The sequence below is a fragment of the Orycteropus afer genome, unplaced genomic scaffold (genome assembly GCF_000298275.1).
Source record: "Orycteropus afer afer isolate SDZICR_OR568_19922 unplaced genomic scaffold, OryAfe1.0 scaffold00291, whole genome shotgun sequence".
NCBI classification, from domain to species: Eukaryota; Metazoa; Chordata; class Mammalia; order Tubulidentata; family Orycteropodidae; genus Orycteropus; species Orycteropus afer.
Genome location: NW_006921878.1, coordinates 3,093,989 through 3,109,216, shown reverse-complemented (window position 1 = coordinate 3,109,216; position 15,228 = coordinate 3,093,989). Strand labels below are relative to the sequence as shown.

Below are 15,228 nucleotides of genomic sequence, written 5' to 3'. Positions count from 1 at the left end.
GGAGGGGAACTGGGCTCTCGCTACGCGGGGGAGCGGCTATGGGGCCCGGCTCGCTCACCCCCGCAAGCTGCGGCTGCCGACCGAACCTTCACTGGACCCGCCTGCGTCCATCTCCGCCTCCTTGAGCAGGCTGGCCTGGCAGGTGTCTCCTGGCCTGGGACTGCGACCCACTGCACCTCTCATCGCCGCCTGCGCGTGCAGACTCTCACTCGCTCATTCATTCATTCCTTCACTCGCTCACTCATTCATTCACTCACCCACTCATTCATTCACTCACCCACTCACTCATCCAACCAACCATTCATTCCTTCACTTGCCCGCTCATTCATTCATTCACTCACTCATTCTTTCACTCGTTCACTCACTCATTCATTTGCTCACTCATTCACTCACCCACTCATTCATTCACTCACCCATCCAACCATCCATTCATTCATTCACTCATCCAGCCAGCCACTCATTCATTCACTGACACACACACTCATTCACTCACCTGTCCATCCACTCATTCTTTGATTTACTCATCTACTCATTCGTTCACACTCTCATTTTTTTCCTTTCATTCATTCATTCACTTCTCCACCCACTCATTCACTCACCTGTCCAGCCACTCCCTCATTCACTCATTCACTCACCCATTCATCCAATCATCCATTCATTTACTCATCTACTCATTCATTCACACACTCATTTTTTCTTTCATTCATTCACTCACTCACCTACTTATTCATTCCCCAGTGGGTCTCTACAGTCTGACAAACCTCAATTTAAATCCAGGCCCACCACCCTCCCCCCTTATTTACTACCTGTACGACTTGCCAAGATACTTACTTGCTTTGGACCTCACTTTTCCTGTCTGTGAAATGGGTTTCATAGCAGTACCTCCCATTGGGAGGCTAAATACGTGCTTGCTAAGATGACCCAGGGACTGAGGGACGGGGTGGGGGTGGGGGTCCAGGACTGAGAGGGAGGGACCTAAAGGGGAGGAAGAAGAGGGGCATCCCAAGATGGAGGGTGGGGAGGGATGTGTGGTGTCCAGGAGGGTAACCAGCTGCATGGAAGCAGCTGCAATTCACCAAGAGGAGGAGCCAGCAGAGGGGAGAGGTCAGGATGGCAGGAGAGAGAAGGGGCATTTGAAGAGACAAGGGCTTCCAGAAGATCCCTGCAGACAGCTGGGCAGGGATCTGAGTCCAGTGTGGCCAGTTTTTACTCTCTGGAGCCCTGCTGACACAGTAGTTAGAGGATTTGGCTGCCAACTAAAAGACCGTTCAAACCTACCAGGCACTCTGTGGGAGAAAGGCGTGGCAATCTGCTTCTGTAGTTACAACTTAAGGAAACCCTGTGGAACAGTTCCTCTAGGGGCACTGTGAGTCAGAATTGAATCCACTGCAGTGGGTTTGGTTTGGGCTTGGCTTCTGAAGATTGACAGCCTTGGAACCCTCTAGGGAAGGTCTACGCTGTCCTCTTGGGGCACTGTGAGTTGGAATCAACTCACTGGCAGTGGGTTTGGTTTCTTGGTTTGGGTGTGACTGAGAGCTGGTCATTGCACCTCTCTGGTCCTCACTTCCTCCTCTGCTAAATGGGATTGGTAACAGAACTGACATCCTGATGCAGGCTTTCTCCCCTCCCCTAACTTACCCCCCTTACTGCTGACACGGAGGTCAGATTCTTCTCTGGGGCCAACCTGTGCACTGTAGGGTGTTGAGAAGCTCCCCTGGTCTCCACCCACTCGATGCCAGTAGCACCCCTACTCCAATGGGGACATCTAAAACGTATCCAGAGATCACCAAATGTTCCCTGGGGGCAGAATCGCCCAGGCGAGGAGGACCCCTGGGTTAGAGGATTCCACTGGCCCCCAAGAGACTCCATGTCCCATAATCCTCTAATGTCCTGACGTCCTAGGGTGCTGCCCACATTTAAATCCACACACAAAGTGGGGAGGAAAGAAGAGGGGAGTCACAGGAGCTGGAGGGGCCCCTGGTCTGACCAGTGGGGTTTATTCTAGCGCACGGTGTGAACAGGGAACAAACTGAATTTTTTTTTTTTTTTCAAATAATTAATGGGATTTTCAACCTTCCCAGTGCTGGGAATAGGATCGTTCTCTGGGTGGGCCTCCAAGTACTGTAGGGTGTTGAGCAGCATCTGTGGCCTCCTCCCACCCGATACCAACTGCACACTCCGGTCACTACAGCCAAAACCATCACCCACGGAGACCACGGTCACAGGGTCAAACTCAACTGGCATAACACACTACACAAAACATTGTTCTACACGCCACTTTGGTGTCTGGGATCTTACAAGTTTGTGAGCAGCCATCTAGATGCAACGACGGGTCTCTCCTCGTCCAGAGCAAACAAGAATGAAGAAAACCAAAGACACATGGAAATAATTAGTGCAAGGGACTAGTAGACCATGTGATCCTCAGCCTATATGACCATGAGACCAAAAGAACCAGATGGTGCCCAGCCACCACTGTCGACCACTAGGAAGGGGATAGGTGCAGGAGATTCTGGAGAGAGTGGGAGAACAATGGGGAACAAAACTCAAAATCAGGAATAAAAGACCAGGTTTGCTGGTGTGATAGAGCCCACTGAGATTCCCCAAGACTGTGGCCTCTAGTTACCTTTCAGGTCTGGACTTGAACTTACTTCCCAGGGCTTCCAGCCAAACAACAGACAAGCATATGGGGTGAACATTTACATCAGGGAGATACAGTCCTTGGAGTGATCAGTCATGGGAGGGAGGGATGCAGGGAAGAGGTAACTACAGGGAAGAAGTGGGAAGAGAGCTGTTCCATTGTGGGGAACTGCAGTCAAGGTCATGAAACAAAATGTGTATGAACTGCTGTGTGGAAAATGAATTTGCTCTGTAAACTTTTACCCAAATCATAATAAAAATTAAAAAAAAAAAATCACCAATGTCCCCTGGGGGTAGAAGTCCCCCGTTGGGAACCATGGGCTTAGGCTGTGGAGGATTGAACAGCAAACAGCACCAGCACTGCTGGGGTCCTTTTGAACCCTTTTAAGCAATAGGGGGGCAAGGGGCTGGACAGGTAAGTGGAGAGTTTGGTGACAAGCGATTGGGGGAGCTCCTGAGGACTCCTCTCTCCTCACGCTCGGCAGGGGTCCAGGGAGGAGACTGAAATGGATCTCCTGGCTCAGGCCTCGAATTTCCAACTGCCCCTCGACCCATCCTCCTGGAGGCTGTTGAAGCTCAGAGCAAATACTGCATAGAACCCATGCCCATGCCCAGGGGCTCAGGACACATCTAGTATCACTATCACCGGTGAGTCCCCTCTGTCTCTGCCCACACACAATGCACCAGCCATTCCCACCAATGGCTGGAGTCCACCCCTCTTATGCCTTCTGTGGTCACCACCCCGGTGTGCCCCATCACCCCACGCTCTGGCAGGGTGGTACCCTGCTCCTCAGTCTCCCCACTTCTGTGCTCATCCCCCTTTCTCCCTCCTCCACCAGCAGCCAGAAGCAGCTCCCTAAACCTAGTACCAGAGCTTCTCTCTCCTCAGCTCCAAAGACTCCCGAAAGCCTCATACAATGCAAACCGCTTACAAGGATCCACAGCTGTTGTTATGTGCCGTGGAGTTGGACCCGACTCATAGCGACTCCTCCTTGGGTTTCTGAGGCACTATCACTACAGAAGTAGATTGCCCAACCTTCCTTCCAAGGAGTGGCTGGTGGGTTTGAAACACCAGCCTTAGGGTCCACAGCAGGGCTCTGCAAATGCCAGCACGGGCCAGACCCAGCCGCCTGCCTATTTTTCTCCAGTTCCAGGGCTAAGAACGGTGTTTTACATTTTTAAATGATTAGAAAGATATTAGAAGAAGAAGAATATTCTGAGACACTTGAACATAACATCAAGTTCATGTTCAGTGTCCATAAAGTTTTATTGGCACACAGTCTGGCCCATTCATGTACATGTCATCTATGGCTTTGCTTTCTGCTTCAACGGGCAAAGCTGAGTAGTCACAACAAAGCCTTGGCCTGCAAAGTGAGAAATATTTATTGTCTAGCCCTTTCAGAGAAGGTTGGCTGACCCCAGCTCTACAGGACCCCCCTCTGCCGACTCCCTGAGCTCATCTCAACCCACGTCCCCGTGGCCCATCCCTTTCTGCCATGGTCTCCTCCTCTCCATTTCCCACCCCCCCAGCCTTTGCCTTTGCATCCCCTTCTGCCCAGAGTGCCCTTCCCCCACTGCCCACATGAAAACCAACTGCCCCTGAATCCACTCCGATTGCGGCAACCCCGGATGTGTCACTGTACAGCTTAGCTCCATAGGGTTTTCAGCGGCTGAGATTTTGGAAGTAGATTGCCAGGCCTTTCTTCCGAGATACCTCTGGCTAACCTTTCACTTAGTAGCCTAGAGCTTAATTGTTTACACCACTCAAGGACCCCCACTGCCCACACAGCTGATTCCTTTACTATTCTCTCCGCTTCAAAAGCACCTCTTCATTGAGCCCTTAACGGGGGTTTGTTTCATCTTTAAGGAGCTCTGATGGCTTAGTGGTTAAAGCATTTGGCTGCCAACCAAAAGGTCAGCAGTTCGAACCTACCAATTGCTCCACAGGAGAAAGATGGGGCAGTCAGCTTCTGTAAAGATTACATTCCTAGATACCCTCTGGGGCAGTTTTTCTCTGTCCTCTAGGGGCGCTGTGAGTCAGAACCAACTCCATGGAAGTGGGTGTGGTTTAGGCTTTGCTTCCGTAAAGATTGTCAGCTTTGGAAACCCTCTGGAGCTGTTCCACTCTGTCCTCTAGGGGTGCTGTGAGTTGGAATTGACTCCATGGCAATGGGTTTAGTTTGGTTTTGTCTTCTTTGTTCTTATCACCCCCTGACATACTTACTTTGAATTTACTTTTCAATATTAAATTTTTTAAAATAAAAATTCACACATTTAAAAATATTTAAAATTTAAAATAAAATTTCAATATCAGCTCCACAAGGACAAGGACTTCTGTCCATCCTGGTCACCGCTGTGTCCCCAGCAGGACTGGCTACAGAATCTGCAGGGCTCAGGGCAAGATAAAAGGCGGGGACTGTCGTTCCAACATTATTAAGAAATTCAAGACAAAAGCTGAGCATAAACCAAGTGCAGGGCCTTCAGCGGGGGGTCCTGGGGAAATGCCCTGAACTCCAGCATCTGGAGTAGAACCTGAGACACAGAAGATGCTCAGTCAATGTTTGTTGAATGAATTAAAGAAATAGTGACTTGGAAGACAGAGACAGACTCGGCAGGAAGCGCCCAGGTACTGGACTCTAAAAACCAAAAGAACCAAGTCCACAGCTGTCAAGAGGATTCCAACTGCTGTGGACCCCGTGTGGCAGAGTGGGACTGCCCCATAGGGTTTCCTTGACTGTGATCTTCATGTGGGAGTGCTGGTGGTGTAGTGCCTAAGGCACTTGACTGCTAACCAGTAGGCTGGTGGTTCAAACCCACCAGTCACTCCTCGGAAAGAAGACTGGGCAATCTACTTCCATGGTGATAGCACCTTGGAAACCCAAGGAGGGGTCACTGTGAGTCGGATCTGACTCAATGACAGTGAGTTTGATATGGTAATCTTTATAGGAGCAGATCACCAGGCCTTTCTTCCATGGAGCTGCTGGGTGGGTTCGAACCCCCAACCTTTAGATTGGCAGGAGAGTGCAAATCATTTGCCATACCCAGGAACCTATGAATCACTCAGACCCAGTCTTCCCACTTGTGGGGTTTTTCTAGAAGCTGAAATAAGGGCAGGAGGCCAGTGGGAACACAGACACGAAGGTTCACAGATCCAGTTCACTCCCATTTCATAGACGGAAAAACTCAGGCCCAGAGAGGAAGCAGCATGATGCATCAGAGCCTTGAAGAAAGGGCCAGCATGTGAGGGGGACCAGGGCAGAGAGGGCATCCTGGGCAGGAGGGACAGGTTCCAGCAAGGCCGGACCGTGTGCGCTGGGAAAAGGTGGAATGAAAGGTCTGGTGAAACAACAAGGCAGGGCCAGGTGTTTGCTTTCTTCCCTCGGGGCAGCTGAACAAAAGCAGAACCTGACTCCAGCTGCCCAAGGAGAAATGGAGAAACCGGAGAAGGGCAGGTGGAGGGAAAGACAGCGAGCTGCCGGCTTGGGGGTGGGGAACCAGCTCGCCCTCTCAGGCCTCCCATCTGCTGCCCCATCTCCGCCTGCCAGCACCAGTGCCTCCTGCGCACCCGCCGTCCCTACCCTCCAGACCCCCTGCAGACCCCCACAGCAGGTTTTGAGAGTTGGAGACGTGCTACCCCCAACCCCACCCCACCCTGGCAGCCTTGATTTTGTGTCCTGAACCTGTGATAGCAAACGTATCAAAACACAGCCACATCCCCAAGGAGGCGTTTTAGCTGCGCAATCTTCTTGAAAGATTTGCTTTCCATGTTGTTGTTGTTATGTGCCGTCGAGTCAGACCCGACTCATAGCGAGTCCGAGGCAGGAAACCCAAGGAACAAATAAGTATTAAGATGAATAAATAATTAAATAAAAATTCAATAGTAAAATAATAAAATTATAAATAGTAACGTAAATAAAAAATGAATCAAATGAAAACAAGGGGCAAAATAAATAAAACATGAAATAAAAACAAATATAAAAATAAAATAAAACCAACATGAAGTCAATAAGAAATGAAACAAAAATAAATGAAATAGTTAATAATTTGAGTCGGACCCGACTCATAGCAACCCCTCCTTGGGTTTCCGAGGCAGCATCACTACAGAAGTAGATTGCCCAACCCTCCTTCCAAGGAGTGGCTGGTGGGTTTGAACCGCCAGCCTTCTAGTTAGCAGTCAACTAACTGCCTTAGGTACTCTGCTACCAGAGCTCCTAAAGTAAAATCAATAAAACAAGCATTCAAATTAAGACAAAAATAATGAAACAAGTAATAAAATAGAGACAAGTGTTAAAATGAATAAAGAACGAAACAGACTGGAAAAAATGAAATAAAGTAATAAAATAAATAATAAAGTAACATAAAAATAATAAAACAAATACTAACATTAATAAATAAAATGAACTGTAAATAAAAATAAGCATTACATAAAATTTAGAAGTAATTAAAAATGAATAAAAACGTTAAAATCACGAAATAAGTAAAATAAAAAAAGTGACATAAAAAGTATGAAATTCATAAATAATAAAAGATTGGAGTAAAACAAAATAAATTATTTTTAAAAAAGCATTAAAATAAATAAATAATACTATAAAATGATAGATGACACTGGGAAGACTGAGAGAAGCCAGGGAAAGTTGGTGACACATCCATGGTCACCCAGCCATCAGAAGCAGAGGAAAGACGCCAACCCAGAGCCACCTGACTTCGAATCCAGCCGGGTCCAGTTCTGCCCAGTTGTGGATGAGAGGTGGAGCCTAACTGAGACCAGGAACAAAGGGGTGCTGGGCTAGGCTGGGGCCTGACCTGGGCAGGGGTCCCCACTCAGGGTCCCTCAGTATTTGTCCTGGGCCAGTCCCCACACTGCCACGGATCTGGGGGGGGGGGGTCAAGTGGAAGGGGGGTGACTGACGGAGAAGCACCCCTCTCTAGAGGTTCACAGTCCAAAACATAATTGCAGGGAAGCCAGCTGCTCTCACCCCAGGGCCTTTGCAGGAGAACACCCTTCCTGCACATACACACAGGACTCCCTCCCTCTTCCCCTTCCGGTCTTTGCTCCCAGGTCACCTTCTCAGGATGCCTTCTCTGACCATCCTCTTTGAAACGGCAACCCTCTCCCCTCCCCAGACTCCTTCCCTTGCTTTGTCTCTACAGCACAAAAATATGCATGTTTCCTCATCTTCTATAGCATCTGTGTCTCCCATTTGACTGTTAGCTCCACAGCGGGGTGGGGGGACTCTCTGCCATGTTCACAGCTGTTCCTCTAGAACATGCATGCATGCCTAGAACAGCGCCTGATACAAATATTTACTGAAGAAACACTAAAGCCCCCGAGAACATGGGTTCTCAGATAAGCTAGTGGCTGCTGTAGCTGGGAACAGTAGAGATTTCCTAGAAGTAGTAGATTGGAGGCCAATTGGGAGGGATGGGGAGAATTTAATAGGAAACAGTGCAGGGAAGGGTATTCCTGGCAGAGGAAACCGCCTGGGCAAAGGACTGGCAGCTGGAAAGCTTGCAGAGAAAGCAGTGGGGAGATAAAGGCAGCAGGGGGCAGCAGAGAGTCAAGGGAGGCCAAGTGGGCAGAGGTTGAAGAGCAGAGACTTGAACCTGTGGGTGGGAGGGACCACTGAAGAACTGAGCAGTTTTCAGCTGCCAAAAGATGAGTCTGATGAACTGGTAGATTCCAACAGATCTCTGGCCAGGCCCTGGGAAAAGACTGGGCTTCTCAGGAGCACCACACTAACCTCTGTCTTCTTGAACCGCGCCCGGAGAGTCTTCATGACCAGCTACCAGCGTTTTTCCTCTCCCCAGGTCACCTGGGAAAGGCCAGCGAGATGGGGGAGTGAGGGATCCAGTCCTGGTGGGTGGAAGGGTCCAGCTGCCTTCCTTGGACCCTCTTCCTCCTTCCTGGGCAGCCCCAGCCCCTAGAGCAGGACCAGACCTGCTCCATCTCCTATTTACTGTGTGTCTTTTAGTGGACCAGGCACCTTCTCTGTTTCACATCCCTCATCTATAAACTGAGGGAGATAATCCTCTCTTGAAGGAGGGCTAGTGGTGTAAACAGTTAAGTGCTGGGCTACTAACTGAAAGGTTGGTGGTTCGAACTCACCCAGCGGGAGAAAAGACCTGGTGATCTGCTCCGGTAGACTGTAGCCAAGAAAACCCCGTGGGGCAGTTCTACTCTGATACACGGAGCCTATGTGTTACTATGAGTTGGACAGACCTAACAACAACCATCCCCTCTCCATTGACTGGTCAGTTTTTAATGAGGTTTCTAGCATAGAGCGTTGCACACAGTAGGAGCTCAGTAAAGACACCTCACCTGGTCCCGACCATTCAGCTTTGGCAGGTTGTCCCTCCCTCCTCCACAGCCTCTGCTGGAGACCCTCTTCCTCAACTCCAGCTCCTGGTATTTCCTGTTATTCAAGCAGATGAAGCTTTTTCCAGTCTCCAAGCTTTTCTATTTGCTGTTACCTCTGCCTAAAACGCCTTTATATTGTCTTTCCCTGATGAACTCCTACTCATCCTTCACAACCTAGTACCAAAACTCCATGTTCTCATCAGCCTTGCCTCTCTTCTGCAGGTAGAGGCCTAACTCCTAAAATTGGGCTCCCCCAGCTCCGGAGCCCCGCCACTGCCCCAGTCTTGGCTCCATAGACTGGGGGTGTCTGGACCAGTCTGTCTTCTTCAGCAGTTAGGGGCTCCTTGGGGCCCAGGCTGCAGTCTACCTGCCCAGAGGGATGTTTCTTGGATAGTCAGAGAGACCATCCTTGCAGTTAAGTCCCATTATCCCAGGCTGGCCTCTGTGTGGTGAGCATGGCGGCAGGTCACCCAAGGCGGGGGAGGTCTGGGGTCATGGCTGTGTGTGCGTTGTGTGTGTGTGTGTGTGTGCAAGCACATGCACGGGAGCATGAGGCATGTGCATACGTGTCTATCCACCTTGGGCTGTTACGTGTATCAGACGTGTGTGTGTAGAGGTCAGGCAGGGTTATCTCATGGGGCTGTCTGACAAGCTATGTGACTGGAGTCTCTGGGTATAAGTGTGTGATCCCTGTGAAGGTGCAGCCTTATTTGTTTGCATACCAGGAAGGGGGAGGGGGTGGCCTCTCACCTGTGCACCTGCCTGCGAGTTCTGCAAGTCATCTTTCACCCATTTACCTCCCCATATGCTCACCTGGGCATCTATCCTCCTGCCCAATTGTGGTACGTCTACCCACTAGTCACCATCCACCAACTTATCCACCCATTCACCCATCATCTACCCACTCATCCATCCACCAACCCATCCCTCTCCCTACCATCCACCCATCCAGCCAAGCACTCACTCACACACCATTGCACCCACCCACCCTCCTAGCCATCCACCCCTACCAACCACCCACCCACTCATCTCTCCATCTACCTACCTAGCCACCCAGCCACCCACCTTATATCCACACACCTTATTACATCCGCCACCCACCCATCCATCCACCCACCCATCCAACCCACCCCCCAACCCCCCACCCACCCACTCACACTCATCCAGCCATCCTTCTTCTACCATCTATCCACTAATCCATCCACCCACTGACCCATTCATCCACTCACCCCAACCTAGTTATCCATCCACCCATCCTTCCTCTACTATCTACCCACCCATCCATCCATCACTCTTCAACCCAGCCATCTACCTTCCTACCCAGCCATCCACTGCCTACTCTACCAATCACTGTATCCCCCTTCTTTTCAACCCCAGAGTAAATGTCTCAATTACACTGAAAGCAGAATGTAATAGGACACCCAGGAGAGGACTTCCCAGGTTGCTTGGAGCAGGAGGGAAACTGTGAGCTTGGTGAGGACGAGTCCTCTCACCTAGGGAGTTGCTTCCTGAAAGAAGTGATGATGTATTAGAAAAGCCTGATGGCCAGGTGGGACATTTGATAGCAGGGACCAGAAGAGGGTCCTAGACAGGGCACAGGCTGGAGGGGGCAGTGTGTGCATGAATGAGAGAGAGAGAGAGAGAGTGTGTGTGTGTGTGTGTGTGTGTGTGTGTCTCTAGAGCCTGGGAGGCTTCTCAGCGTGGCTTGGACACACCACTGGCCTCTCCTCTCTCCCATAGCCCAAGGCTCTGGGACAAGGAGCCCCCTGAGCCCTGAGGAAAGCCTCCAGCCCAGGCCCTCACATCTTCCTCTCCTACCTCCTGCAGCTCCAGTGTCCCAGGACCAGGCCGCTGTGCAGGCTGCTGGCTCCAGTTACCCGCTCCCAGCTGGGCCCGTGAGCTCTAACCAGCAGCTCCAGGCACTCAGCTCTGACACCTGATCAGCTGAGCAGGCGGCCGCCCCAGCGGGCCGGGGATGAGCGGAGGGAGGAGACAGGCTGGCAGCAGTGCGGGCCACAGGCTCTGGAGGGAAGACACCTACTCTCTTCCCACTATCACTGGACTGATTTCAGTTTCTGGATGGAGCCATGTGATCTTGCTGTTTCTCCCAGCCTTTGCCTTTGTGCTTGCTGTTTCCTCTGCCAGGAGTCCTCCTTCTGAACCCCAAGTCATCCCCAACCGGCTCACTCACCCCACCTCACGTCTACACACTGTTGAGGTCTTTGCTGCAACAGCCCCTCCTCCAGGAAGCCCTCCCAGGATGCCTCCAAGCTGGGTCAGTTGCTACTTCAAAAGCTTCCTCATGGTTCTGTGCCCCCATTGTCCTTGTTCTTCACTGTCCCTCAACCACACTGTGGCACTTTCTCATGGCCACACAATTGCATCTATCACTAACCACGAGAGTGAGAGTAGGGAATCATGTCTTTGTTCTCCTGGGTCTCCCCAGAACACAGTAGATGCTCAACATGTTTGTTACTCAAGGCCACCAGCCTCAATTACACTTGAGCAATCTCCCTCCCCTATGCTGCATTGAGCTCTGGTAGCGTAGTGCCTAAGGCACTGACTGCTAACCAGAAGGCTGGCGGTTCAAACCCACCAGCCACTCCTCAGAAAGAAGATGGGGTAATCTACTTCCGTAGTGATAGTGCCTCGGAAACCCAAGGAGGGGTCGCTATGAGTCGGGTCGGACTCGACGGCATATAACAACAACAACAACAACAAAAATGCTGCATTTGTAACTTTAAAAACTTCTGAAACGTGAGGAAGAAATATCCTTCGTCTAGAAGCAGGAGTATTGGGTCCCTGCCCGCCTGGCTCTGTCCTCACTGGGGGGAAGAGAGACATCCGTTTACTCATTTATAAAACAAGGGAAAGGGGTAGTGCTCATGCACCTCATTCTAGCAATGACTGGAGAATTCTCATGTGCTTGGGGAACCTCTTCCCTGCCCCTGCAAAGGTAGACAAGGAACGCTGGAATTCCCTCTGCCAGCAGTTAAGATGGCGCTCGTGAAGTCAGCAGCAGGCGCTTGCGCTTTGGAGGAACCCGCCTGGTGCCTAAAAATAGAACGCGGCTCCTCCTTCCGCCCGTCTCGCCCTATTTCCGGCGGAAGCGCCCTCAACAAGGGAAACTTTATTGTTCCCATTTTGAAGGCAAGGATGTCGGTGAATTATGCGGCGGGGCTGTCGCCGTACGCGGACAAGGGCAAGTGCGGCCTCCCAGAGGTGAGCGCGGTCTGGGGCCCCGAAGGCCGCCCCCAGGACCTCAGGCTGGGAGGGGCCGGCCGGGAGCGGCGCATTGTGGGAGTATCTGGAGGCTCTGAGGTTAGACAATGGGAGGGACTTCCCAGTGAGGAGGGGGCGGGAAGTGACGACCCTTTCGCGCCCGAAGACTCGAGCACGCCCAGCTCTTGTCGCCCGGTCAGAGACTGAGGGCGTAGAAGGTCCGCAGGCTGGTGAGGGAGGAGGGGACGTAGTTCCAGGCGGAGGGAACAGCAGGGGCAGAGACAAGGAGATGGAAATAAACAGCCATGTTGGAGAACAGATTAGGCCAAAGGGATCTTCAGAGCCGACCAAGACGGGCCTCAGATGGCAGGCTGGGGAGTTGGCACTTTATTCTGAGGGTGATGGGGAAACGTTTGAGCTGGGGAGCGACGAGGACAGAGCTAAGTAGTATCGGAAAAAAATCCCTCCAGCCACTCCACGAGGAAATGGAGTAGCAGTTTGCCCCCTCCACCCACTGAGGGACCTTCCCTTCTGGGCTTCCATCACCCCTTCTGTTAGCTGAGGGACAGTCTGGTCCCCATCTCATACAGGCCGGCCCATTCTTTCTAATCTTGCATTTAATAAACTCTCACATTGTGGCAATCCCTCCTGAAGGCCCACTCTTTGCTGCTTCTGTTCACAAACATTGAGCACCTACTGTGTACCCGGAGTCTCTGAGTAATGCAGATGGTGAATGCACTCAGCTGCTAACTGAAAGGGTGGAAGTTCGATCCACTCAGAGGCATCTCGGATGAAAGGCCTGGCAGTCTACTTCCAAAAAATCAGCCATTGAAAAGCTAAAGTTCTCCAGACACTTGGGGTCGCTGTGAGTTTGAGTTGACTTGATGGCAGCTAGTCCTGTGTACCAAGCGCTTCGGAGATGTTGGGGATACAGTGGGGAACACGCTGGACAAAATCCCCTTCATCCTACTGGAGCAGACAAACAAGAAACAAATGAGCTACGGAGAAAAAGAAATCTGGGGAGCAGATGAGGAGCCCTGGGGTCAGAGGGAGAGGCAGCATTGAAACTAGTTGACCAGGGAGGCCTCACTGGGGAGATGGACATTTGAGCCAAGACCTGAAGGAGGTGAGAGAGTGAACCACACGGAGACCTAGGGGAAGAGCCTTCCAGGCAGAGGGCACGGTGCATGCAAAGGCCCTGAGGCAGGACTAGGCCTGCCTGCTGAGTTGGAGGAACTGAGAGGAGGCCCAAGTGGCTGGAGCGGAGTGAGCCACGGGAAGAGAGGAGGAGGGGAGGGCAGGGAGGAGATGAGCAGGGAGAACTTGGGCTTTTCTCCAAGTGAGGTGGGAGCCATGGTGTGCTTGTTGTAGGCACAGGAGAGACCCTGGGACAAGCTGCCTTTTCTAACTCTTTCTCCTCCCTCTGAGCATGACAGGGCAGCCTGTCTGTGGCTCCCGGTCTCCACATTTGTAGGACATGTTCCGACCCCTCCATCCCACTTTCTCCTGACAGATCTTTGACCCCCCTGAGGAGCTGGAGCAAAAGGTGTGGGCACTGGCAAAGCTGGTCTGGGAGTCCTCCAACATTGTCTTCCACACGGGCGCTGGCATCAGCACCTCCTCGGGCATCCCTGACTTCAGGTCTGTGTGCATGGAGGGAAGGTAGAAGCAGGGCCTGCCATGGGCTTCCCTGCCAGCTCATAGATGCTTGGGCATCTAGACCCATCCCACTGTCTGTCCCCTTGCTGGGTCTTGGGCCATCTGTCCCTGGAATATTGGGAGGGTGTTGAGAGGAAGTCCTCTCCTTTTCAGGCATGTCCCTAAGCTATGCCCAACATTCCACTTGCACTCCATTGGCCAGAGTTTGGTCCCTTGATCAAACTTAGCTGCAAGGGATGCTGGGAAATGTAGTGTTTAGCCACCCATGTCCTTGGCTAGTACTCAGCTGCTAACTAGGTGAAAGGTCAGTGATTCGAACACACCAGCAGCTCCATGAGACAGAGGACCTGGTGGTCTATTCCTATAAAGATTACAGCCAAGAAAACCCAATGGGGCAGTTCTGTTCTGTCACACAGGGTTGCTGTGAGTTGCAGTCAACTCCATGGTACCCAACAAGAGCATTACCCTACACAAGACCTTGGGTGATGCCAACAGTGCATGTACTTGGATGCTACCTGAGAAGTTTGCAGTTTTAGTATGCACAGAGGTACCTTGGAAGAAAGGCCTGGTGATCTATTACTGAAACCAGCTGTTGAAAAGACCATGGACAACTTGTGTAGAACTGTTGAATGAAAGTCTAAACTGCTATGTGAACCTTCATGGAAAACAAGATAAATTATTATTTACTGAAATAAATGAAAGCCCTCTGGAGCACAGTTCTACTCTGACACACATGGGGTCACCAGGAGTCGCGGTCGACTCAAAGGCCATTGGTTTTATTACCATAGAAGATGGGGGAGAATTGATACCAAAAACCAAACCCAAACCAGACTCACTGCCATCCAGTCTATTCCTCATTGGACCCCCTCTGGGTTTCCGAGGTGGTGAGTCTATACGGAAGTGGATTGCCCACGCTTCCTTCCATGGAGTGGCTGGTGGGTTTGAACTGCCAGGGAACCATTATCTCCACGCTCACTTGCAAATATTTTTCTGTAGGACCTGGTGTTGGTGGGTAACCTCAGGCAAGTGGCTTAACCTTTCTGGGCCTTACTTTCCTTACCCACAAATGAGGGCGTGAGTCCCTATGGTGTAAACTCCCTTCTGTTTCGGGCAGCCCGGATTAGACAAGAGTCCTGGTGCTGAAGAGTAGGGGTTGCAAACTGGCAGCCCTTGTGTGGCCCCTGTAGTGCTGAGTTTGCAACCCCTCCCTAAAGGGTGGGCTGTAAGTGTTGAATTGAATTGATAGTTAATTCCCTAGTGTTTTCTGTTTGTTTGTCTGTCTCTGTGTTTGTCTTGTGTCTCCTTTTCTGTCCCCTCCTTCCTCTGGTCCCTCAAACTAACTCCCCATCTCT

At 51.2% G+C, this 15,228-nt stretch overlaps 2 protein-coding genes across 2 annotated transcripts in view; one reads left to right on the top strand and one right to left on the bottom strand.

Moving 5' to 3' along the window:
* The window catches only part of ANKRD24 (ankyrin repeat domain 24), a 22,890-nt gene extending 14,476 nt beyond the window's left edge, over positions 1–8,414 (bottom strand). The window contains exon 1 of the mRNA XM_042782336.1: positions 8,379–8,414. Coding sequence (XP_042638270.1) covers positions 8,379–8,414 — 36 coding nt within the window. The remainder of the gene's footprint in view (positions 1–8,378) is intronic.
* Positions 8,415–12,151: 3,737 nt separating this feature from the next.
* Positions 12,152–15,228, top strand: part of SIRT6 (sirtuin 6) — a 7,269-nt gene continuing 4,192 nt past the window's right edge. Inside the window, exons 1-2 of the mRNA XM_007951094.1 lie at positions 12,152–12,217; positions 13,731–13,858. Coding sequence (XP_007949285.1) covers positions 12,152–12,217; positions 13,731–13,858 — 194 coding nt within the window. The remainder of the gene's footprint in view (positions 12,218–13,730; positions 13,859–15,228) is intronic.